This window comes from Cajanus cajan, chromosome 10 (genome assembly GCF_000230855.2).
Source record: "Cajanus cajan strain Asha chromosome 10, NIPB_CcT2T_4, whole genome shotgun sequence".
In the NCBI taxonomy this organism is placed as follows: Eukaryota; Viridiplantae; Streptophyta; class Magnoliopsida; order Fabales; family Fabaceae; genus Cajanus; species Cajanus cajan.
In genome coordinates, this window is record NC_138526.1 from 37,341,371 (window position 1) to 37,369,035 (window position 27,665).

At 29.6% G+C, this 27,665-nt stretch overlaps 2 protein-coding genes across 2 annotated transcripts; both read right to left on the bottom strand.

Moving 5' to 3' along the window:
- Positions 1 to 2,634: 2,634 nt before the first annotated feature.
- Positions 2,635 to 7,955, bottom strand: LOC109811929 (sodium/calcium exchanger NCL). Its single transcript, XM_020375774.3, has 7 exons — positions 7,519 to 7,955; positions 5,783 to 5,968; positions 4,856 to 5,037; positions 4,468 to 4,613; positions 4,072 to 4,348; positions 3,690 to 3,998; positions 2,635 to 3,146 (listed from the first exon to the last, which is right to left on the bottom strand). The coding sequence occupies exons 1-7, from the start codon at positions 7,907 to 7,909 to the stop codon at positions 2,898 to 2,900; spliced, it is 1,740 nt and encodes a 579-aa protein (XP_020231363.1). The 5' UTR covers positions 7,910 to 7,955; the 3' UTR covers positions 2,635 to 2,897.
- Positions 7,956 to 19,686: 11,731 nt separating this feature from the next.
- On the bottom strand, positions 19,687 to 27,213 carry LOC109811921 (sodium/calcium exchanger NCL2). Its single transcript, XM_020375766.3, has 9 exons — positions 26,571 to 27,213; positions 23,510 to 23,704; positions 23,195 to 23,379; positions 22,872 to 23,014; positions 22,349 to 22,616; positions 21,978 to 22,123; positions 21,383 to 21,641; positions 20,717 to 21,013; positions 19,687 to 20,099 (listed from the first exon to the last, which is right to left on the bottom strand). Exons 1-9 carry the CDS (start codon positions 26,980 to 26,982, stop codon positions 19,851 to 19,853), a joined length of 2,154 nt encoding a protein of 717 aa, XP_020231355.2. The 5' UTR covers positions 26,983 to 27,213; the 3' UTR covers positions 19,687 to 19,850.
- Between the last annotated feature and the right edge of the window lie 452 nt (positions 27,214 to 27,665).

A 27,665-nucleotide genomic window follows, 5' to 3' on the forward strand; every position in this document is an offset into this window, starting at 1 on the left:
TTGAGAAACACTTGCTAAGTGGGTATTTAGTTAAATTTTTTAATTTTTCTATCTCTCAAAATTATATTGAACACACAGTGGGGAACAGAACTAGGAAAAAAAAATCTTCGAGGAGAGCGAAAATTAGGTAAAATGCAATTTTGGTTTTCTAATAGTGTATGTTACTGATATTTTGATATCTAAAATTATGAAAATTTAAAAAAAAATTAATTATTATATATTAAACACAAATATTTACCTTGTATAATAATGTTTTTAAGAATTTTTCTTTTATGAGAGAATTTTTAAAGGTTATTTTAATTTTTTTTAACCAACTCAAATTTTATTTATGATAATTATTTATAAATTAAATTTTAATATTTTTAAAATCAATTATCAATAAATAAAAAATATATTATGCTACAATATAAATTATATATCATAATCTAAATATAATTTATATGTTGTTGTCAAAAAATATATAATTTGTATGTTTAATAATATTTTATTTATACATATTTTAAATATAATTTATATATTCAAAATGGTATTTATTTGATATATAATTTAGTATAAAATTCATTTATATATATTAAATATTTAACATGTATATTATACATATTAAAATATTAGTTATTTTTAAAGTATACGGCGTTACTCACTTTAGTCCAAAACAAAAAAAAAAATAGTAACTTAAAAGATAATATTAACATATGCTTAGGAGCTAAATGGATAAATAAATTAAGTTTGTGAACATAAATGAAATAATACAACTTTTAAGAGTTAATTTAGAATATTTTTACTTTCATAGTCCAAAGTACCAACTACATATTTTCAGATACTCATATGTTATTTGACAAAAATTTAATGTATGATAAAAAAAAATTAACAATGACTAAATTCTATTATTTTAGTAATTATTTAAAATTTAATATAATAAATACTAAATTATAAATATGCAAAAAAAATATAAATAATAAATACTTCTTTTCATCGATATCAAGCCTTCTAATACATTTTTTATAATAATTTATAACTATCAAATATCAATAAACACCTTTAGTGTTTAATTCATTCTCTTTATCTTCTTTTTCTATCTTCTTTTTCCTAAAGAATTTGAAAGCCTTTGTTTTTTTCTTTTTAGGAAACTTGAATAGCTTTTTTTTTTTTTTGAGCTAGAACAAGTTTTATTCTTACATCTAAATAGAATTTCTTTTAGAAAAGGTCATCATACTCATTTCATCCCTTAATCTTGAAGATGATGAGGTAGAATTCATCTACTTTAGTAAAGCTTTGTAGATGAGGAAATTGTTTTTATTTTAAGAAAATTCAATTTTTTCTCTATAAGAGATAGACAATAGTAATTTATCTCCTTCACAATCCTATGTAAAGATCCAGATACTGTCTTTAAAATTTGAAAAATCTTTAAGTCATTACTTATTTGGATACAAGAGTACAAAAAACATGATGAATCCAAATATTCTCTTAAAAAAATTCTAAAAAAAAGTAGTTTATTTTGTTGCAGCTAATGAAAAATATTTTGGATAGACCTAATTTCAGAAGTCCTCATTGAAATCAAATTCTTTATTGAATGACAATATTTTTTAAGTCTACATCAGAAATCTATGTTCTAGATGAAAAAAAATAAAGTTGAAGATCTAACAAATGATTAAGATGCAAAGTTGATAGAAGAAATAATACATAAAACTATATATCCTTATCATTATCTTGTGCATGAGAGTTTAATTTGATTAGAAGTAGGATAATATATCTCTTCACTGTGTCTCTAAAACATGCAAGAATCTCGAATATTAAAGATGTCATTATTATGTAAATAAACTATATTAATTAAAATTGGCGTTGACATATTTGTTTTTAATTGAACTAAAAACATTGATATTAATTTTTTAAGTGCGCCAACTACTCTCAACACAATTTTTTTTTTAAAGTATGATACTTGGTTATTTAGATTCAAATTAATATTTAGTATATTTTTGTGAATAATCAATAATTTAAATTATATAAACTTGAATATGCTTTACAAAATTCACCACAAGATTCCCATTAAAATTTATGGCTTAAACAGTTTAAGGCTTTCTGTACATACACGTTAAAATTTAATGGAGATCAACAGCCTGTTTGTTTGTTAAACTTAGGAGCAAAGTTGCAACGAAGATTCCCGTTTAATATCCAGAAATTTTCGCATTGGGGAATAACAGACCAAACAAACCCACTAGAAGTGCTACTTGTTACATTTCCCTACTCTACCCTAGGCGCATTAGTTGATACTTATACCACCAAGAGCACTTTATTTTGATTTCTTAATCTTGCTGACCGGTTAAAAAATCAATATGAAAAAAAATATTCATTGAAAATTATAATAAATTTACCCGAAATGTACAAATACATTTTCCAAAAAACATTTTCTAGTTTTATTCTTTGACAGCACATTTTCAGCATTTTTTCTTGATTCTTATATAAAAGATACATGCATTAGGGCCCACTTTCCGTACAACGAAAGGATAAGATAGATCATGAAGCTCACCACCTTTTGCAATGCGCTAGAAAGCTAAATCAGAAATCCATAATTCGAATTCTAACATAAATTTGAGCATTTGATTTTTATTAGAAATTAAAAGCGGTGCGATAAAATCATTTTAATGGAACTGATTAAATGGAATAACATGTTTCTGAATGATGAGAAATCAAAACAAGCATAACTTACGCAACATAATTTTGATCCGCGCTATATTTTTGTCTAATTACACTCGTAATGAGCGGATTAGTCAAAACTGTAGCCCCTCAACCGTTCTCAATAGATGTCAATGGAAAAACACCATTCACCAACAGCATAGTCTCGCACAAACAACTATAAAAACCATACAACCCAAGAAGCATACAATGAAACATTATTTGGTCTATGACCAACCAAATACATAATCAAGAACATAGACCAATGCGAGGGAGAAGGGATAAAGTAGGATAGCCAGTATGGATGTCCATAGAGGGAAGACAGTGCGGAAGCTGGCAAAGACGCCCACGGCTATGCAAACCACCAGAATAACCAACACTTCTGAAGAGAAGTCCCATGTCAATCCCCGAACATAAACCAGGGCCAAGAACACTGATAGGCACAGCACATTGTTCATTGTCACTGCGCCATATAGCTGCAAAAACAATACAAATCATGTTTTAAATTACTTGAAGGAGGGAAAATTGCACTAATTGCCAAGTCTTGCAAAATAAGCCACCCTTAAATGGATACCATTACCCAAGAAATATCAAAGAGATACAAGTAACTTGAAACATGCATGCAGCTAGTAACCATGAATAAACACAACAATTATGATGATGCCAACAAGTAGAACCACAACCACCATTATCATCACTTAATCACACTAGCCATTCAAAAAGTCAACAGGGCGAATTATTGCAAACAAAAGACCTGGGAATTTCCAATTCCCTCAACCCCAAGATTTCATCAACATTGCTAAATAGAAGCCGAAGTAACTACATGAAGGTCTAATTTTAGACACATCCTGAACATGAGCCCATCTTTTTATTATCCCGAGTGATTAGCTCATGCAGAAAATGGCATAAGTTGAGTGAAAGCGATGGTTTCAAATGCTTTATAGTTTATAGGTCATACTCAATTCTTTTGCATACTAATAATGTCTGAAAGAAACAGAGTATGAAACAAGAAAACAAACCTCAGAAAAAGTTAATGAAGCAGTTTGCCTCTTATCACGACTAGCAAAAATTATTGCTGACACTGCTTCACTTGAATTGGTTGCTAAGGGCAGCGCAATGAAGGAAATGAAGAATGCAGGAATACTTGTAGCATCAGAAAAGTTATCGACTGCATCAACCAGAGGATCAGCAAATGCAGCAGCAATAATAGTACCCAGTATCAGAAACAGTACTGCTTTGATGGAAGTCCATTTAGCATCCTCAACGCCCTCAGCTTCTTCATTACTCTGATCCCCCACATCCAGAAGATCATGTTCCCTCTTTGTTTCCTGTGCACAAATTCCTATCAGTCATAAGCACCAAAAAGATCAAGTTCATGAAGTTGACAATTGCACAACTTACCCTGTGAAAATCACTTAAAAACTTCATTGTGTGTGGACCAGCATCACCAGATGCAACCCGAGCATGCTGGGCCCTTTGAAGCCATCTAGAGACACCATTAACAAATTCTTGTTGCTCAACAAGTTGATTACCAGAAGTATCAAAATCATACATGATTCTCTTTACAGCGTCATCATGATCCAGGTCAATCTCCTCAAACTGAATTCCAATAAGCAGTGCTCTCAATTCACTATGAGTAAGATTTCCATCTTGATTTTCATCAATAGTTGCAAACAATCTATTTATTCCACAAAGAAGTCAGTGACAACCAAAAGAATGAGAATATGAAAAAAATGCAACGAACTTATCTAAAAGTAACATGTCTTAAGTCAAAGCAAAAAGGAGAGATAGCCTTACTTTTCAATGACATCTCTGTCAGGTTCACCATTTTCTTTCAGCAGCCTTCCCAATGCACGCTTCTTCAAATGTGTCAAAAGTCCTAAAATAACATGCTTGTGTTTAATATATTCAAGTTTCCTCCTTTGTATCCAGGGCTGGAAAATCTGCACTATTTTTTGTTTTTCTTAATTTCTATAAGACGAAAAAACAATGGCCAGGTTTAAAACATGATCACACATTCAATCATCCAGTACACAGTTCATGAAAGTGCTAACTGTAGCATCATATCCAATCAAAACAAAATGTGTATCATAAAAGTTAAATAAAAATGGTGCAGGTTAATGAAAAAAAAGAAACACCTATAGTAATGAGCAGGAAACACAAGTGCACTGTAAAAGAAAATTACCTGGTAAAGACAATAAGCAACCAATAAAGCAAGAGACACAATGAGAGCAATCAAAACAGCCAAGTGCCTTCCTGAGGTTGAATTGAGAATTTGTGGAAATTGAACAATCACAAATGGAAGGATAGATAAAACCATAATCCTTGCAGCATAACTAGTCCAAATATCAGTACTAACACCAGAACCTGCACATGGAGATTGTAGTAGATTAAGAAAATTATGAATCACAATAAATCTTTAACCAGCACTCTTCTTAGAGTCCCAAACTCAACTAATCTATATAACCAAGACAACACTAAAGATCAATGCATATATTCAGTGGTTTGGATGCATTATATAATCCTAGATCCATGATTATGGAGGAAGGAAGATACTCACAGTTATTACTAAGTAAACCATCTCGCAATTACTACTTGTTTGAGATGTTATAAAAGTATAAAACCATTCATCTGGATTCACTGACTTAACAACTTGAGCTTTCAGAGAGTTGGATTATGATATTGTATCAGATCCTTTATGACCAAGTGATCTAGAATTTGATCCTTGCATTGCAACCCTCATTCTTTAAAAAAAAAGTTTGACATTGAAAACAAGATAGTTGGCCATGTGGATTATTCACTGTTCAAGTTTAAAGGGATCTTGTATGAGACGGCATGTTAGAAGATGTTACTATGTCAGACATGTTAAAGCCAAAGCTTTTGGGTGACACTTGTAAAAAAGTTAAAAGAAATTAACAAATTAATATTCAGCATATATTGACCCATAAAATATATGAATGTTTTACAGAGAAACTCCACAAGAAGGTTGATTGCTTGAATAACAAGAAAGGAGCATAAACACTAAAAATATTAATGCTTTGGGCAAGGAGAAGTTGGCTGAGATAACTCTCAAATATAAAAATTAAATAATGAACCATTTCAAATAGCATACCAGTTAAACTAAATCCCCTAGTGTCTCGTGAATCTATTGCAATTGAATCCTCGATGTCACACTTGCCAACAATTACACAGGTCCCCCATATTATAGTCAGAAGCAACACTGTTGACCCAGCTAGCAGTCCCATTCCAACAGATACCTGACTTTGAGCAGTTTCTTTACTACCTGAAAGCCCAGACACTAGGAAGAAAAAAACAAGAAATACATATTAGGGGGAACAAATGGGAAAATAAAAACACTACGTAAGTATAAATGCTAGTAGGTTTGAGACATAAAGAAATTCCAAGAGAGGTGGGAAAAAAAAAATAAACAAAGCAAATATGATATTATAAGATTAAAGATCACTGAAAATGTGAAATTTTGATTATTAAGGAAGTATAAGAGATGTTTCAAAGCAATCGATACAAGTTAGATAAACCTGAATCGGCTAAGTTCTCCTTATTGGTCTCTATAAGGCAATTAAGAATATGTTTGAGTAAACTTTTTCAAAAGTTCTTACAGGAGAAGAAAATAGGTAGGAAAAATGAAATAAGCTTCTTTATAAAAATTAGCATATACATTAGTTTTTAAAAAATAAAAGATTTTGAAGAAATTGATATAAGAAAACCTTTACAAACTAGCTTATACATGAGCTAATTTTAACTTATGGAAAAGTTTATTTCATTTTTCCTTCCTATTTTCTTATCTTACAAGTGTTACAGAATAAGATTATCCAAAAGACCCTAAAAATTGAAAAGTAAATCTAGAATTTCTACAATAACCCGTCTCGTATCAGCTATCTCTCATTCTTAGAGGTGGGAATGTGAGAGAAGTTAATCTTAGCCATACAATCAAAATAAATGGTCAAAATTAGATTTAAATAAAACAATATTGACCATTTACAAATGCATCTGCTCTTTCATGGGCCATCCCAGGCACAACTACCTTACTTTCTTCCACCAACCACAATAAAAAGAAATTGAAATTGTATCGCGGTGGGGGAGAAAAAAAGGCAGAAACAAAGACAAAAGCTCTGCAAAAGCACTACTCCATCCTGTGGGATTCATACCACGAAAATTAACCACCTAAAGCAAAAAGATAAGGAAAGCGAAAAAAAAAAAAGTATCCAAAATTCCACATAACAAAAACTAAAAGTATCAGACAGCAAAGGCCACAGAACTAAGAAAGGAGAAACACAGAAAAACTACGACAAAGAATCCAACAAATCGTTGGTTAGTGTAGAACTCGACTTATCTCCTTAAGTAAAGTCTTAGTTCGAGTTTTGTGTATAGAAAAATTGTGATTAAATGCGAGACCTGTTAGAGGTGATTAGCTAACTCCCTGTTAGTCATCCACAATAACATGTTACCCACAAAAAGAATCTAGCTGAACTAATAACTAAAACTAAGAAATATTCCATCCAGCGTGTCAAAAATACCTCAAAAATAGAAAACAGTTAAAAGGGAAGAATAAGATATTTCAGGACAATACACGATTTCCGATTCCTCTGTTACGACAAAAATAAACAGAACATTCAAGACAATGACGCGAATCACTTGAAAAAATAAATAACATTCCAATTAGACAAAGCGAATGAGAATAACCCAACAAACACCACCACTCACTCAACTTCACCCACAAAATTCCAATCCGTTGAAATCCAATCACAGTATGACAGGACAGGATAAACAGGGGATCATAAAAATTAAAAAAGTCGATAACAAGCGCGAGTTCAGGAAAAATTAGGTTACCGAGAATGAGCATGGCGTCGGGGAGCGCGCCGAGGATGGGGAGGAAGAGGCCGCCAACAATGCCGGGGCCCAAGATCTCGAGCAGAAGCTCGCTGCCGTTGGAGAGGAACGTGGCGGCCTTGAACATGAGGAAGCCATAGACTACGATGAGGAACAAGTTCCCGAGCACGGTGGTGGTGCACGGTAGGAATCCGTAGGTCTGCTCGCAGGAGGACTCGCCCCTCAGAGTCAGCGACGTGGGAAGGCGGAGCAGGCTCTGCCACTTGCCCCCGTCGGAGAGTGGATCGCCGGTGAAGGTGCGGGCGTGGACGTGGACGTGGAGATGAGCGCAGAGGATCACGATCCACAGGATGAGGAAGAGGAACCGGTGGGAAGTGAGAGAGGGAAACATGGTCGTTAGTGTGTAGCGTTGCGTGGTTGATGTGTAGTGTAAGACGTGTATAATATATATATAGATATACAAATCCGTGTCAGTTGTGGTGCTGTACTGTCATGTGAAGTCAAATTCATTCAAAATCAATAAATAGAATATAGAATGTATACTAATAGAAATATAGAATCATACTTTTAAAAGTTGGACCCTCATCCAACTAGTTAGTACTGAGTTAATATCAGTACACTTGACACCTAATAAACAAAAGTGTACTGATATTTTTTAAAAACTTAAATTATATTTTTTCCTTTTAATAATATTTGATTCATAATTTTTGTTCCTAATTTTTTATTTTATAATTTTACTCTTTTAATTCTATAAAATTTACAAATTTGATCCTATGCTAATTGTTGATTTTTTACATTTAAAATTATAACATTAATTGTGATTTGGCATTAAATAAATATTAAAAAGATAAATATTTAATAATATTTAAATTAAATTTTTATTTTTCATTTTTATCTTATAAAAACGGTAAATGAAATAAAAATAGAAAATAAAAATAAAAATAAATTGATATTTAGTGGTGATGAAAATCCTAAAATGGATATTATATATATATATATATATATATTAATTATGATATTAATACAAAATATTTTCTTTCGAAACAATAATTAATCTCTAATAAAAAGTGTAAATGCATAAAAATATTCTCCTCTCAATATAGTTTATTTCATTCTTAAAGTCAGAATTCAAACCTTAAATATTTTAATTAAAAGATAATCTGTTATTATTTTTACTATCTATTTAAAAAAAATAGACATTATATATGATAACACAACCTATTAACATTAATTTGTACCAAATATTTTTGTGATTATAACATTGAAAAACATGTTAAATACGTGTACATTCTATATGCAAAGTTTTAAAATGATAAATTTTTCGGTAAGCATAACTCAATTTAACTTGCTAATTCGATCCAACTTAAAATTGATTTAAACATACTTAAATTTTTAAATTAGACTCAATATATTTTTATGGATAAATTAGATTACGTTTCAAACTCTCAATCCTAATTTCATATATAATATTCTCTTATAAAATATAAGTATTTTTGAATTATTATTCATTAATATTAAGATATTTATAATATAATTATTTATATCTTAATTTAAATTTAATACTTGTTTTGTTTAATAATTTAATTATATATAATATTAAAATTAATACAGGGTAAGAAAGTTAAATAACTGGTTTTCTTGGAATATCCACCATGAATAGTGATGACTAATTTCCTCACTACTTTATAGTACACTTGTGGAAGTTGAATAACTTTGTTAGACATATATTAATTTAAACTAATAAAAAAAGGTGGAGAGTGAAAGTGAGATAGGGGCATGCGGATGAAGAAGGTAAGGTGGCGGTTGAAGTGGGACAGGTGGAGTTACCGTATTGTGTTGTACTTTCTCCGGCCACGAATAAGATATTTTCTATTTGCCCCACACCAGAGGAATATGATATTTGCTATTTGCCCCTCCTCACCCTCTCGTAATTAAGAGGGAAACATATTTTTTGTATCTCTTAATTTTTTCAAAATTAAAAAAAAAAAATTTAAGAATGATTATGAGTAATTATTTATAAAATAAAATATTTTTTTGAAAAATGTAATAATCTATTGAAAGTGAAGTCTGAAAACACTTACACCATTCCATATTTTTCTATTTATTTTATGAAAACAAAGTTATTCCAAATTTTTATTATATTATATAAATGAATAAATTGACCTTTAGACCTGAAAAGGTATTTTACAAGTTAAAGTCCAATCTTTTCAAATAATTTTTTAAATGTTTAAAATGTAAAATAAAAAAGAATTATTCTTTTATTTATTTTATGAAAACGAAGTTTATTTGTACTATAATTGAAGATTGAAGAGGCGATTATAATTGAATTAAATTAACCGAACTCGAACCCGTGTGTGCGTCGGCAAATCCGCGTCGCGAAGCACGTCGGCACCGTGGCCTTTTTTTATTTTTGTCTTGTTTTTGTTAGAACAACGTACATTATCCACTTATCGTGAGAGGGAGGACACGAATGCAACATGTTTGAAACACTTTATGTCCTAGTTTTTCTATAATGACTAATATTATACTACCATAAATCATTGATAGCACGGTTAAAGAATTAAGAGTAAAAGCATGTAATTACATATTTTAGTATCTTGAGAGATTATTAATTAATTTTAGTTAAGGAATATCATGATTTAAAAAAAATATATATATTTTTTCTATTTATTTTTGGGGATTTTATAACACTACTCATGTAGAATATACACCCTTGGCCTTAATTGTTAATATTCTTAATTAGATTATTTTTCTTATTTGTTAAAATTAAAATAGGAAAAAGTCATACCACGACTCTAATGGGAAGATTGTGTAATATATGAACACCGAATGATTCTTCCCATTGAAGATCCATCAACATATGCATTTAGTATTGTGTTGTGTCTCAACTTTCATGCACAAAAAAATAAAAAATAACATACATGTTGTCTTGTTCTAATGTCCTGTGAAATATGAATGACATTATTCCACTTAGTTTTCAAAGCTTTACGTAGGGGGAATAGAATATTAACATATGGCAACATTTCAAAGGGAAAAAAAAATCAATAAGAAAGGTGCTAATTTCTGTTCTATTTAAGTTATTTTAGATGTCAATATGTCCAAATTCATTCCATATTGAAAATTAGTATAAAAGGCATTTGAACACTCAAATCATAAATATTACTCTTAAAATTCTTTTAACCGAGTAAAAAAGAAACTACTTTAATCAGTAATAATAAATTATCAATAACTTATAAATTATTTATAATTATTCTTAAAATTATTAGATATAACACAATAAATTTTTGTTAATTATTGTCTTATTTAGCAATAATTATATGTTGGGGTGCTCTTGGATATTAAATGTTGAGAAATTTTAGAATTAAAGAATTTCTTATGAGTTTCTAGTTGCTTAAAGGATGTCTCTCAGCAAAGGTCAAATTTGACCTATAGGAAAAGGTATATATAAAGTTTTTGTTTTAAAACTTAACCTTTATAAATTCATTTCTTAAGAACCTTGGAGAGAGAGTCTCTTGTTTTTTAAAACTCTTCTACTTTTCAACTTTCCAAGTGTTGTAGAGGATTTTAGTTAAGCAACTAAATAGAGGTTCAAACTTGAGAAGCTTGGAATCAGACCTAGTATGTAGGTGTGGAGCTTTCAGGTTGTTCGATGCTCATTATTTTTCTTCCTCGATTCACTTCAACTTCAAGGTAAAGGAAGCTAAATCTTTGGAAGTTGTTGAATTATGTTGTTACACGTGTTTGAATTTATTTAAAATCATGGTTGAGTTAATGATTAGGGAGAAAATGGAAAGGTGTGAAATTGGTATTCTTGAAGCATGTCGGAATGAATTTTAGGTGATTTGAGTCATTGGTGGTTGTATGTCTTTGCTTTGATGAGATATGATGGATGATTTTGTATTATTGGATTGCATGTGGATTTTCTGAGTTTCATGTACAAATTGAGCAAATTCAGGAGTCTACTAAGTGCAAAACTCATTGTCACATCGGATATGCCTTCATGGTGTCAGGCGTAAGAGTCCAATGGTTCCCCATCTCATGCACACCAAGCACGAACTAAACTGTGTCAGGCGTGGGCGAGATAAAGAGCTCTTTGTCTCGATGGCCCCAGGCACAAGATGTATGGCATTAGGAATGGACTTTCTTGTGAACACTTGTTGTTTGAATGATTAAGTGGTGAATATGAATATGTTAGTTGAATTTATTACATGTTGTATGATGATTAACATGTGCTATATGTTGTACTATTATTTATGATGTTGAATATTTATACATTGGTGTAGTATAATGTATATAGATGATTAAATGGTTGTCAGTCGCAAGTTGAGATATATGTTGAAAAGTTGAGTAACTGTGTTAAGAATGCTTATAGCATGGAGTTGTATTATGTTGATTAACTTAAGACTAAAGGAGAAATTATTTTTAAAGTTGCATATCCATTGTGAAGATATTGTGCTATGGTGCTCTAAGAGCCCAACTTGTGACAAACCTTTCTTGAGGAGTTAACCCTTGAAGCAGATAGTGGAATCTCCTATAAGATCTTAGTTGATGTAGTATATGGGTTAGGACGAGGCATATCAATTGTAAGCGACCACAATATATAAGAGTCAGGTCGAGTTATATTGATTATAAAACAACCAAATGTTAATCTATATGTAGGAAAAGCCAAGACATATGTGTATAAAGCGGTCAAATTAGAGTAAGATACAAAGTTGTAAACCAAAATTTCTAACTAAGTATTGGAAGGACATAATATTTGGAAGATAGTCAACAAACTAATCTCATAGGTGACTTAGTTATGCAAGTTAATATCATGATAAGTTCACACTCAAACTATTCTATTTTATCAAGAATACTAGACTTTCTCATTTAAGTGACAAAATCTGAGAATTCATGTTATTGTGGATTTTTATTCAAATTAGTTATTGATCTAGCTAGATCGAAAAGATCAGGTTGTTGGTTCAATAAAGTCAAATCACTTAAATTACTCACCTATGTTGTAGGAAATCTCTTGGTTGAAATGCATGGCGACGCATATAGTTGATTTGTTGTGCATATGCAATTGTTGTATTGAGTTGTGTGATGCATATGCCATGATATGATGTTGTTTAAGTTGAATGGTGTTTTGAGCATGTACTATGTTGATGTTTATGTTGTTCGCATGCTACGTTGAATTATGTTGTTGTATTATGTTGTTAAGTTCTAAGTTTATGCTATGTTGAAGCATATTAAGTTGTATATTTTGATATTATAGCAGTTTCATTTCTATACTTGTTATGTGGATTTCTTTTAAATACTAGTTTACACTTGTATATTTTCATGTAGTTAGATTGTCATAATCATACTAGGTATGAGACCAAAGCATGAATATGCATGAGGAGAAGTTCTTTTGAGACCATATAGGAAGATGGTGACATTGATCCTGTTGAGTTACTCTAATGTAGCTGATGTAATATATTGTTTTACCGACAACTAGAATTTCTTTTCATACTTTAGTATAAGATTACTATATATATATACATATATATATATATATATATATATATATGTATATCCAAGTATTGTAAGTATGTAAAAATCCTATATAATTGTATTATATCTTTCTAGTGTTAGTAATCTTTTGTTAAGTGTAATGACCTATTAGGTCGTTATATTATAATCTTATTCATATTTTTTTTCACTTAATTATATAATTAATTAATCTCCACTAAAAGATATTTAAAAATTAATTAATGCAAATTCAATTTGGAAGGGGTATTATAAAAAAGGATCAAAACAAACTTTCAAAAAGTTCATCTAAAAACTATTTTTAAAAAGATTAAAAGTTATTAGTACAAGTAATTTAATATTTTCATTTCTTAATCAAGAATGAGAACTCAATCTTTAACTTAAATATAGAGTTGTGAGACCAATCTAATAAAAAAGAGTTATATCTTGTTATTAAAAAAATTACATAAACTTTTTGATACAATCCTTATTTTGAAAGTAATTAAAAGAATTTTAAATTATATATTACATATATTTTAATTGGTATCATCCGTATTGAGTTTAATTTTTACAAATAAAAAAATAGAATAGTGTTTTTTGTAGGATAGTTTTTAATGTTAATATAATACATTAAGTATGATTTAACTCTTTGTGATTGATAAATTTTAAAGAATAATAAAGTATAGTTATAATTTTTTTTATTAAAAATTAAATAGTTAAAACTTTAAAATTTTCATGATTTACTACTAACGTACATATTTTTCATCATAATATTAAATATTGATTTTTAATTAATAATTTCAATTATATATTTTATTTTCTAAATCATACTTCTTATTCACATTTAAAAAAATATATTAAATATTTATATTTTAATATAATAATTTTTATTTTTAATTAAATATTCTTCTTTAGTTGCATTTCCTTAACCAATACCTTAAAAGGTATTTATTAATATTTTCTTTTATTTGTGTTCTTTATTAATGTTTATTGTATATTAATATTTTTTACTACAATATATACTATACTTGATCTTTCATGATAATTTGTTGTTATGGTAAGTGATTGAAATCATAAAGAGAGACTAGATTGATGTAGTTCTTCTTTCAAATTTCTTGGACGAATCTTTAACTTTTTGGACTCTTTCAAGCTCCAATTCAATGGCTTTCTAAGGTGTTAGAAGCCATGCCAAACACACATGGAAGAGATAGGATCTCCCTTGGTGACGCCACACTCTTATAGACTGACAAGTCCCTTCAAATTCTCACCACACTCAAGAGAGGATACGAGAAAAAGAAGAAGTTTTAAGGAGAGAAACAAACTTTGAGAGAGATAATTAGAGAAAAGTTCATCTAACTCAATAAAATGCTCAAAACTATTTGCCAATACAAGGAAAAACCATATATAGGATTTGGTTGGTTTATAGTGCAAACTAGACTAACCATGATCAAGTGTAACCATGGTTAACTATCTTGTACTTAAGCTAATCAATCCTAGTTAAGTATCTATAAGCTTATGGATTAAGTTAAGTTAATCCTAGTTATAAGTAACCTAGGTTAGCTTAAGTTAACTCCAACTACCTAACCTAATCATTACAACTAACAAACTAATGATTAATTTTAACAAGTTTGTTGAGATGTCACTATCAAATGCCCTAATATGCATCACCAATAGAACGTACAGCTTCATACAAAGTATATTCACATAATTAACTTCCACATAAAAGACACGCAAACAAGTTGAAATGCCACTACATGAAAGAATATACAAAATCTTTTTACAGGCCTTAAGCCATATGACCATGAGAAAAACAGAATATATTGCACCATTGTATTTATATCCAAAGCTTTATTCTTAAAAAATATATTGCACCATTGTATTTATATCCAAAGCTTTATTCTTAAAATGATTGAGTTTCTATGATTCCATAGACACCATGTAATAACTCCCTAAATAACATTTCACTCATCCCTATGCAGTCTTTTTACCATGTTTAGAGAATGTTGCTAGAAGTGATGCTTGGGTACCAATGGCAAAATGGTTTTGACACCTAACCAATTATAACATTCCATCCAAATCCTTTTGTGAAATCTTATAAGTAAAAATAACATGTGAAATATTCTTCGCCAAAAGGGCACAAGTTGCTATTATTGGTTAAATCAATTATCTTATTGTTAAGTCCACTTTTATTAGTAATCTATCAACCAACAACCTCCAAATATAGCAACCTACCTTTGGAGGAATAAAATCTTCCACACCTCACTAAAAATATGTACCTCTTGTCTATAATAGAGGTCTTCGTGTAAAGTGTCATAAGTCAAGCTTATAGTGAAGAAACTAGAAGGATCTCCCCTCCACTTCCACATATCTATATCCCTGCTACCTTTCCTTGATAAAGATTAAACTTCATCAAAACACTTTCGGACACTTTCTAATTCCCACTCAAACCATTCTCTCCTTCATTTAAAATCTCAAACCCATGAATTTCCCCTTCACACACCCATATTACTAATAAAACCCCATTTTTGTTTAGAGTTTTGGAACAATCTAAGGAGCTTTTTAGCCAAACACTCCACACCATCCCACTTGTCTAGCCAAAACCTTGTTTTTCTACCATTTTCCACACTCCACACTAAGTTGTTATCGAACCACTCACTATGCGCCTGACCACCACAAACTAATTTCGAATCCCTCTACCATATATAATATTGTATCCACCCCTCTTCCCCATTCAAGTCACTCCAACACCTATATTTTGAAGAAATAATTTTTACCCATTGAGACTCACCTTGGTGAAACATTTTCCACTTCCATTTTGCAAGTAACACTTAATTGCACAAAGAAATATCTCTAACTCCAAGTCCTTCATGTCTTTTAGGTCTGCAGATTTTTTCAACTCACTCACATAATCTTTGAATTTTCGTTCTTTGCTCCTTACAGAAATATCCTATAAATCTTTACTATTTTATCTATAATCTTTATTAGGATCTTGAATAATGATATAAAATGCAAAAGTACTGAGGTCAACACCGAATTAATCAAGTAAACCCTATTTTCAAAAGAAAGTTGATTTTACTTCCTCTTTGACAATTTTGTGGAGAACTTTGTGAAGATAGTATCCCATGTTGAAACTTTTCTTGGATTTACAACTATTGGAATCCCTAAGTGCACAAATAGGAAACACAAGATTTTACAATTCAAAATATTGGAATACCTTTCAATTTTACCGATTTTAACTCCAATCCCTCCAAATTAGTTTTTGTAAAATTAATCTTCAAAACCAACACCAATTCAAAGTTTCTCAAAATTGTCTTGATGATCATGACATTTTTCCAAACACATTTTCCTAAAAAAGATTGTGTCATCAACATATTATAACAAATTAACCTCTACATTATCTTTCCCCGCACAAAAGCCCTTGAACAATCCTTTTTTAGTGACCTTTTTCATCCATCCATTCATACCTTCCCTAATAATTATGAAGAGGAAATGAGCTAAAGGGTATCCTCGCCTTAAACCTTTTTTCATCATAAATTTTGAAGTAGGGATATCATTAGTGATATTGATGATGACACTAAACATCCTTTAATCCACCCAATTCACTTCTCCTCAAGACCCACTCTCTTCATCATATACAATAGAAAATTCTAATTTATTGAATCATATGCCTTCTCATAGTCAACTTTGAATACAAAACATTTTTTTTCTCTTTCTTCTAGCTTCATCAACAACTTCATTTGCAATTACTATACTTTGTAACAAATTCCTACCCCTTAAAAAAACACTATGTCTAGCATCAATGACTTTATCCAACAATTTCTTCAATCTTTGTGATAAGATTTTATCCACAATTTTATACATGCACCCCAGGCCTAATGTCATATAGGCATTGTGGATCATCCACCTTTGGGATAATAGTAATGAAAAAGGTGTTGCACCCTTTAAGGAAAATCTTACTAGAGTGGAACTCATGCAAGAAGTTCATGATATCTCTCTTAAGCATCTTCCAAAATCACATAATCAATTCAAAATTAAAGCCATTAGGTCTTGGGCTTTTTGAGCTTCCATAGTCTTGTATAACATTCCTTATTTTCTCCTTCTCAAAACTTCCCAAAAGAAGCAAATTTTTTTCAAAGGAAATTTTCTCAAAATGGACTCCATCTACCTTAGGCCTTTCCCAACCTTCCTCATCGAACCTCGAAAAATCTTTTTGCTTCATCTTTCACAATTGAAGGCTCTTCGGTCCATATCTTATTTATAAAGAGACATTTCAACATATTTTTCTCCTCTTTCAATTAACGTTCAAATGATAAAAATATTAAATTTTGATCTCTTTCCTTTAGCCATTTTACCTTTGCCTTTTGGCTCAATAGAGATTCACTTTGTTTTGCCACAATCCAATAGTCTTCTTGTAGCTTAATTTTGTTCTTAATGTCCTTGTCATTCAAAACTTATGATTCCTCCTTCAACTCAATCTCATTAATGTCTCTTTGAATAGCTTCATATTTGGAATTCAAATTACCAAAGTTCTCTCTATTCCACACTTTGACCTTTTCTTTAAGCCTCTCGAGTTTTCCTTTGAAGACGTAAGCACTCCACCCCTAAACATGCAAAGTGGACCAAGTCTCCATCAGAAGTGACGTGAAGGATTTATCTTTCAACCAGCTCTCTAAATTAATGTATTACTTTTATCAATTGCAAATACATATCAAAATTTGTGTAATTTACATATAAATAAAATTGAAATAAAAAACAGTATTATGTTAAAATTTGAGAATATCATTATTTTTGCATTCATTTTGAGATATAAAAGAGTACTTACATATTTACGTCATAATGTTTAATAACAATGTAGTGTAACAAGGAAAAAGATTACCCACCTTAGGTTAATTCAACCTTTTTTTTTTAAAAAAAGTAAAAAAATAAAATAAGAAAGTTAAGAGCCAGTTTGGATATTATCATATAATTATACAATTTTTAAAATACTTTAAAAAAAAATTCTATTAATTTTTTTTTAGTAAAAGAAATTTCAAAAATACTTTTAACTCTAATTCAACCTTAAACTTTGTACAAAATTAATTGAAATGTGAGTAAGTCCTAGGAATGGCAACAGGGCGGGGCGGGTACAGGTTTCATGATACTTGTCCCCGTACTCGTACCCGTCGAATATGTGATTTTTATCTCATCTCCGTCCTCGTCGAGTATCGGGTATATCCGTACTCATACTCGTACCCGTACTCGTCAAAAAAAATTTTTTTAATAAAAAAATATAATATTTTTAAATTATTTTTTTATTATATTATAATTATAATTAGGTTATTTTTCTATCTCATATTATAATAAATAATTACACATAAAAAAATATTAAAATTCTTTAATATAATTAAATTGAAAGTGAGTATTAAATTACAAATGGGAACGGGGACGGCTATGGATACGGGTACGGGGCGGGTAAGTACATATCCGTACTCATACCCGTACCCGTACCGATTTAATATATCGAGTTTTACCCGTACCCATACCCATACCTGGTCAAATTGGGTATTTTCCGTCAAAGTCGGAACGGGTTTGGTTATTACCCGTGAGTACGGGTATATTTGTCATCCCTAGTAAGTCCTAGTTATATGACAAAAATAAAGACGTGTGAGATGTGATTTTTGGAGCAAATAATCTTCGATTTCATGATTCGAGGATAGTGTATCTCAACCCAAATCCGACACTTTCTATTGGACTTCTTTGTTGGGTTGGTCCCAATTCCAAATAATATCTTCTTATAACGTAATAATAAAAGTCTAGCTAATTGCAATACTACAAAGTTAATTAAAGAGCATTTAATACAATCTATTAAATACTTTTAATTGCTTAAAAAATAAATACTTTTCTTTTGTATTGTATAACGAGTTTTTTTTTCTATACACTTTAAATACAAAGTTTTTATATTGTGATTTTTGAAATCGATATTATAAAAAAATAATTTAATTAACCATGCATAATAGTATATGAATATTATGAAATTTCCTTACGCCATATACGTATACTATTTGCTCTTTTGTGATATAGTATTTTACTTTATTTGTTAATCATGCTAAGATACTTATAGCATTTTCTTAATGACAAAAAGAGTGAAAGACTAGTAAAAAAAAATCCAACACAAAACCTTGTTGAATTGATTTTCCGGGGATAGAAACCCATTTCTGATTAAACTAACCTCACTAATTAAATTAAACAATCAAAAGTATAAAAAAAAAAAAGTACCCTCAAATACCTTTTGTTAGGATCTTATAAGGTTAACTTTAATGATCCCGAAATTTAGGATATAATTTTTTAATAAAGCATCTAAAAAGTATAGATGGATTTACCTCCTTTTCTAATTGAGATTGTTTCTTCAATCGAATAATATCTCCATGTGCATGTGATTTTCCCCCCTCTCCAATAATTGATATAAACAACATTAAAATACAGCATTAAACTTACTCTAGTTAAATCTTCTGAGCTAAGAAATATACTATTAATACCACCACATAGACAAAATCTTCTCAGTTACGGAAAGAATAACTTTACTTAGAGGTGTCCACTTTCGTTAAATTTTTTTCTATACAAAAATAGTAAAACGAGAAGACATTCCCAATAATATCATAGTAAATGATGATGTCCTATCATTTAAAAATATATTCTGAAAAGTGAACTAAAATTAAAATCCTTCATTTACTATGATAATCTAGTTCAGGTAATTGAACAGAGTGAACGAATGTTGTTACTATACTGTGTCCGATTCTGATTGATAAAAAAAAAAACAAATAAAAAAAAAAAAAATCCTTCATTTGATCACAAGACGCTAGAGGTTGTTAATTATAATTGAGAACATGGTCGAGTACAAAAACCAGAACCAAGGACAATGGGTACAAGAGGATTGCAAAGAAGGAAGACCACAAAGGGATAATGGTGACAAAACTTGCAGCAAAGCCCGAAATTGAACAAACAATGGCAACGACCAGCATTTCAGCTGAGAATTGCCAAGTGACTTGTCGCACATAGATCAGAATTGAGATTGCAAAGAAGCCCAGAATGTTATTCATGAACACCCCTCCATAAATCTGCAATGGTCCAAATCCTTTTAAGTCTTCAGAAAATGATTTATATATATTGATTGAGTTTGTGTTTGGATTATTGTTGAAAAAACTGATTTTGGTTAAAATAAATTTTAAAATGATGTGATTTATGATAGTAAAGTTACTAATTAAACTCGTAAAAAAATTATTCAATGTAAAAGTTATTCAAAATTACTTCAACTCAAAATTAATTTTCTATCTTGAAACAATTTTTCAACATGATACTAAACAAGTAAATGAGGAATGTTAGGACATTATGTGGTTCACTTTTTTGTTATTGACCCAAGTTAATTGAAAATCACATATTTTGTTTATCTCATAATTTATTTAAAGTCTCTTTTATGATTTTTAATCAATAATAAATGTAATATTTCATATAGTATTGTTAGTATTTCTCATATATAAACATTTAACTAAAATCACGTTAACCAGTATTGTTTAATGATTATACATTTTCATTATAAAAGTTTTTACCCTATAGACCAATCAAAAAACAATATTAATATGACTTTTTTAATAGTTTAACGTGATGCTTGATAAGTCAATTTGAAACCAAACACTTTGTGTTTGTGGAATGAAGTTGGTGAAGAGAGATGACTAACCTCAGAAATGGCAAGAGAGGTAGTTCTTGGCTTCTTATGGCTTGCTTCTTTGATTGCTGAAGTTGCTTCTCTAGCATTTGTGGCCAAGGGAACTAGAATAAATGACATGAAAAATGGATGAAGTCCTGCACTGGTAGAGAAATTGTGGACACTCTCTATCAGGGGCTCTGCCAAAATGGATAGCATAGCAATTCCCAGCACCACATATATTATGGCCTTAAACCATGCACATATTGATTTATCAACAATTGCTTTGCTTTGCTTCTCTCCCACCACCATGTCAGCCTCTTCCCAGGTCTTGCATGCACAATCAAAGTGTTAAGTTGACATTGCTCACTTTAGAACAATTAAAGATGAAGGAGAACAGTTATAAGTTGATAATTTTTCAGTTTTTGGAAAAAAAGAAATTAAGGGTTTGGGTTTGGGTTTGGATAAACTTGTCCAAATGTACTTTCGAGGAAAAAATAAGAAAAATCGAAAGAAGTTTTTTATAAACTAAAATGCATAAATTCAAAATAAGTTTTTTTTTTTTTAAGAAATTAGCTTGAGAAAGATTCTATAAATTAGCTTATTTTAATTTGTGAAGAAATTTATTTTATTTTTCTTTCTATTTTTCTCTCCTCATAGGTAAAATTTACCCAAACAGTTACTATAATGCATGCTTACCTCATACATATCTTCTTGAGACTCAGAATCTGTCACAGGAGCATGATCTGAAGTTGAGCTAATCCATTTCTCAAACCCAGCAACAAACTCCTCCTCATTGATTATGTGGTCTTTGTCAGTGTCAAGTTCTTCAATGACTAAAGCAACTGCTTCTTCCACTTCCATTGATGCTTTAACAAACTTGATGTTCATGATTAGCTCTCTCAACTCAGAGTGAGAAATGAAGTTATCTCTATTGCGATCAATTTTCTCAAACAACCTGGCGAACAGTGTGGCTATGAGACTTAGGAAGTGGAAAAAGTATAGAAGAAATTTTATGAGGTTTTTGTTCTCTTAATTAGACTAGTAAAATGTGTTGTCACTGCAATCATTCAGGATTTTCATGAAGAGTTAGAAGCTTTCAATATAATTTGAGGCTAGTTATAGGTGATGTTGTATTTACATTTTGAACTAGCAATAGTGGCGTTTGGTGGATTATTTTCAAATTGGGCTTGAACTAGTAATAGCAGTAGTTTTGAAATGAATTTCACATATAATTAAAATGCATTGTACTTATGCCTAGGTAAGAGAAGCAGTTCAATTAATTAATACTAACTCTCTGATAGAATGTTCATCAGGTTTTCCATCTTCTGTGAGAAGGCTACCAACCATATCACTCTGAACATGCCTTAAGATTTCAGATATAAGCTGTTTCTTTCCTTCACGTTCTCTTCTTTTGTTTTCAAGCCAAGGTCCAAAAACCTGTAAATGGTTTCAATTAATTGTTAGAATGAAGTTCATGCCAGAAGTTCTTTAATTTTCTGTTTCCAAATCCATCTATCATTTTCCTCACAATTTCAGCAAATATTGTGAAGACTTGTTTTGTAAAGGGAGTGGTGGGAAAGGAAGGATTCAAGAAAATTGGATTTTTGTTATATTGTGAATTTACTCAAAAAATAGAATCGAGAGAAAGGGTGTATAATGTACCTGATATATGTGTTTCAATGATTTCCTTGAAAAATACTGTTTATCAAAAGCATGCTTAGTTTGATCAAGCCATTTTGTGAAGCCACTGACAAATTCCTCCTTATTTATTTTTTGGTCACCATCCAGGTCAAAAATCTGTAGCACCTTTTTTATTTCCTTCTCCTCATCGATATTTGTTTCAGTAACTTTGTTTTTAAGCAAGAGGTCTTTCACTTCAGAAGCTGATATACCACTGCTCCCATCTTGATCTAATTCCCTATACAATCGCCTACAAAATGTAGTGCCTAATTAGTTACACAATGCTCTTTCCACGAAAAATTATTAGGTGGCTCTCAACTATATGATCTGTAATATTAGTCTTTGTATGATTTGAAATTTAGTATCCTTTTTTTTTTGTAAATTAAGAAATTTAAATATAATATATCATTTAGTAATTAGTTAATATTACAGACACTTGATGGTTCTGAGCAATCTTATTTTTTCTCTTGTCCACGTGTCAAAGTACAGCTCTTGGAAATCTCACCTTATGGCGCTCACATTTGGAGTTCCATTCTTGGTGAAGATCCTTTGCAGGGTGTTCTTTTGAACATGTTGCAATATTTTCAATATTAAATGATCATGTTTCACATATTCCAGTCTTCTTTTCTGTACCCATGGTTCAAAAATCTGCAGGGAACATAGCCACGAAGACAATTAATTACTAAGGATTTGTAAGTATTACAGTACAAAATAAGTGTAACCATACGCAATATGTTACACTTTTTTATTTTCAATTTTTTTTGATCCTCAAATCTTGTGTAAAAGTTCAACGACATTTATGATAAAAAGAAATGAAAATTGACAAACCTGGTAAACGAAGTAGACGAAGAGAAAAATGGAGGTAATAACAAGGGCAATTACTAAGGTGACACTTCTTGGCCCAGAAGAGAATTGGAATAAATATGGAATTTGCATGATCACAAGAGGTATGACTGAGCAAACCATGATTCTTGCAGTGTAACACGTTTCCAAATCCGTAGTAATGCCGTAACCTTCACATCCACCAAAAGATTATATTTTTAGGCACGAAAATATATAAGAAATAAGTAGTGAATTATTGATATGTTTTTCTAGTAATTGTCCTAATGATTAGAGTATAAGAGTGGAAGAAAAGAAAGAGACAAGTGAATAAGGCTTGAAGAGTATTATGTGGTGAATTAGAAGGGTGAGAATGATGAGGAAATTCTTGGGTGGCAGCAATGACACAGGTTGGCCAAACAAGTGTGAGAAGCAAGATGGATGATCCAGCCAATAAGCCAACTCCAGTGAAGGCATATTCTTGTGCTATCTCCCTATTGCTCACAACCACTCCAGAAACTGAGACACATACAAAAACAATAATGATATAAATAAATTAAGCTGTTTAGTTAACAAAAAAAAAAAAAAACAAAGAAAATAGATATGTATACTGATTAGCCCATGTCTCTCCAAATGTAGCACACTTGATAAAATATCGGTATTTTTTTTTTTTTAATTTTAATTTTTATATTTTGGACATGGGTAATTCTTTTCAAATTTTTTTTTGAAATGGTAACTTTTTAAAAAAATCCAAAAATGAGTAACTTTTAAATAAATATCGTATTTCACAAAAATAACTTTTTTATTTTACTATTTTAATATTATTTAGAAAGGATGTCATGCTTGATATATGAGAATGAGAGTCTTGCCTTGTTTTATTTATTTTTTCTTTTTAAAATAGTATACTTTTGTGTTTGACTCTTTTAAAGTGAGAGAATGTATTTTAAAAAATAAATTATATTGTTTATAAAATCATCAATTAAGATTTGTAATAAAAATCAAATTCTTATAAAATAAAATCTAAAATTGATTATAATATTAACGGTTGATTTTTTAATCAATAATTATTATTGCATTTTATTATCTAAAGTGTAATTCCCTTATTTTAGAGGACTTAGATCATATATTGTCCAAACTAGAAAGCTTATAAATTAATTAATTGAATTGAAAGTGTTTGATAAAATTAACTAATAAACTAATCAATAAATATAAAATGACTTAAAATGGTTTTTATGATGAGAGTGAGTAAATGAAATGATGGACAAATTAATTTTTATATTAAAAGGGTAAAACAAAATTTCAAGTAAATTAATGAAGAGAAAAAAAGGAAGAGAAAAAAAAAACTAAGAGCTTATAAGCTACAAATTTCTTCAATTAACTTATGAAAATAAGTAATAAATTCCTAAAATAAAATAAAAAGTACAAACTATTATAATAAACAAATTTATTTTGATCAAACTAACTAATAAGTTAGTAGAACAAACTTACAAACTTTTGAAATGTTTTTCCAAACATACTTTTATATCCAACTCATCCTAAGATAATATTAAAGCACACAAGGAGAAAGAACAATCTCAACTTTTTTTTTTTTTTGGATAAAAGAGAAAGAAATAAATAGTGATTTAAATGAGCATAGAAAAGGGAAAATATACCATCTTAAAAAATGTGGGATTTGAGCTTAATTTGACTCTCAATGTATAAGGTAAGAATTGTTCTCAACTTATATATTCTATATTATTAGTCATTGTAAGGCTTTTAACATACATGAAACTATTAAAATGTTATATATTATCTTATTTTATTTTTAAAATGATAGCTAAAGGGCAAGGACTAATGCACAATGCTAATTTACAAGTGAAATGTATTTAGATTAGTTTGATTCATGAAATTTTTTAAAGTTTTCAGTTAGGTTTCTAAATTAAAAAAAATGGAATTAGATATTTCTGCTTTTTATATTTTTATAATTGTTTATAAGAATACAAATTTGTTTATAATTTATAAAATTTCTCAAAATATTTTTTATATCTTCATATTTAGATAATCACATCATATTACTATTAATTACATGCTATCATCTATATGCATCAGATTTTAATTTTTTAAAATTGCCTAATTCTAATTATAAAAAAATTCAGGAATAAAATGATGTACTAAAATTTTAATATATATCAAATTGTTAGAGATAGTTCCGTGCGACGTGCGTATATAGGATATAGCTGTTAACATGTTAAATCAGATTGTCAAAAAGAAAAATGTTAAATTATAAAATATTGAGCTCGACCAGAAGATTTGATCATAAGATAACAACAGCTATTGGTCCAACGTTATGTACAAACGTTCACGTAAGCCAGTTCCCTTAAGAGAAAAGTCTTTACTAATTAAAAAGAATAGAAAATTTCAACCAATAAAATTAAGTTGTTTTAAAATATATGTTAATGGATAGGTTTAGGTATATATTTGAATTAGTAAAATAATTACGGAACCTAACCTATAACTTGTGTATAATAACTATAATACTCATAGTTAATTTCATTATTATTCGCATTTTGATTAATTTAAATATAGTTTTTAACTTATTTGTTTCTTTGACAAATTAATGATGATATTACAATAGAAATGTTAATCATGAAAAAGGAAATAAAAAAGTATTGAAGAAAAGTAAAACATATATATTAAAAAATAATTTAATTCTTAAATATAAATAATTAGAAATAAAATCATTTAACTTTATTAAAAATATTTTAAAAAAATTCAAATTCAAATTATAAAATATAATAAATAACTTATACGAATATGGATAAGGTCGGAAAGTTTAATACTAATACAATTTATATTTATAAAATTTTGTAGATGATTATTCATATAGTACCATATTCCTTCATTGACCTACCCTTTATAAATAATTTTTATGAGTAGTTAATGAGTGTGGTTCAGATTGTTATCCCTATCACAAGTTATAAGTCAACCCTGACACGCAAACTGCATATGACAAATTAAGTTGGTAGATTTAGATCTGAGACTCATGGTAGATACAGTCAAGGCAAACGTATATAGCCTTAACATATGACTAATATTAATTATAAATTTTGCTGAATTTCACATGTCGATCATTAGTTAAAAAAGGAAAGCAACTTCATACATGATGTTAAGGGTATTTTCTTTAGTAAAAGAAAAATCAATGCAAAAAATATTTTAGATTGGTTATTATAAAATTGATCAAATAATACCTTTGATTTGAATCTTATAAAAATATTAGCTGGCAAGTGTTGTTACTTGCTATTCATGCTTATAGATACTTATTTATATTATAACAAGTTCTATCTATTTAACTAAAAAATATAAGGTTGCATACAGAAGAAGAAGAAGAAGATAAAAGATAACATACCAAGAAGAATTAAGGGCTCTGGAAGGGCACCAAGGATGTGAAAAGCACTAGCACCAAAGATACCAGGGCCAAGAATCTTGAACATTTGTTCACCTCCCTTAGCCAAATATGATTCTCCATGGAAAAGCAAATACTCATACACCAAAATAAGAAAGAGATGCCCAAAAATATTATTTGTGCATGGCAAGAAGCCATACATTTGCTTGCACTGCACCTCCAAGGATTCATCATCACCATCACCAACATCAATTCCTTTGAGAACTAAGTATGAAGTTTTGTTGTGTTGTTGTTCAACATCATGAACACCATCCGAAACTAATTTGGTAGCTTTGTCTCGCACATAGCGACCTTGAACCGTTGCTAATAAAAGAAGAAAGATGAAGCATGGTGTTTTGGGATTAATGTTCCTCATTTTTTCTGAATTGACCCAAGGAAATTTATGACTATAATAAGGAAAAGATAGAAAAATGATTTAACATATATATATGCGTATAGCTCAATTTTTATAATCTTTTTGGTGATGTGTGTCTATGAATTCAAATTTTGAAAATAAAAATAAAAATAAACAATGGTCATTTGGAAACTAGGGTGTACAAGTAATTGAATGCAATATAATCGGTTACTTGTCCCTAGTTCAAAGAAAGAAAAGTCTGTCATAAACGAATGAATGATTCTTCCAAGAAACTAGGGTGTACAAGTAATTTGAAAATGAATGATTCTTCCATGTCCAAAATTTGGTATTATATGTATTTGCGTATTCTATCTCCTATTTCTTGACTTGAAAAATAATACTACTCATATATGTATTTACCTACTCAATATTTTGTCTTTGTATAATTGATTTCTATCATTAGATTATAATTAATTAATTAATATCATTTTACTTTTTATATACCTACTTTTTAATTTTAAATTATGTTGCGGTTCACTCAAACTAGCTTTTAAGTTAAAAAATTAATGTTTGAGACATAAAAAAAATCGTATGCCTAATTTTATAAAACCTAACCGGATCATTTGTCCAATTATCTTAGGTCTATGTTATGTCTGAGGTGAATGAGGGTGATGAACTTAGGAATGGATGTTCAAGTCTCCAGC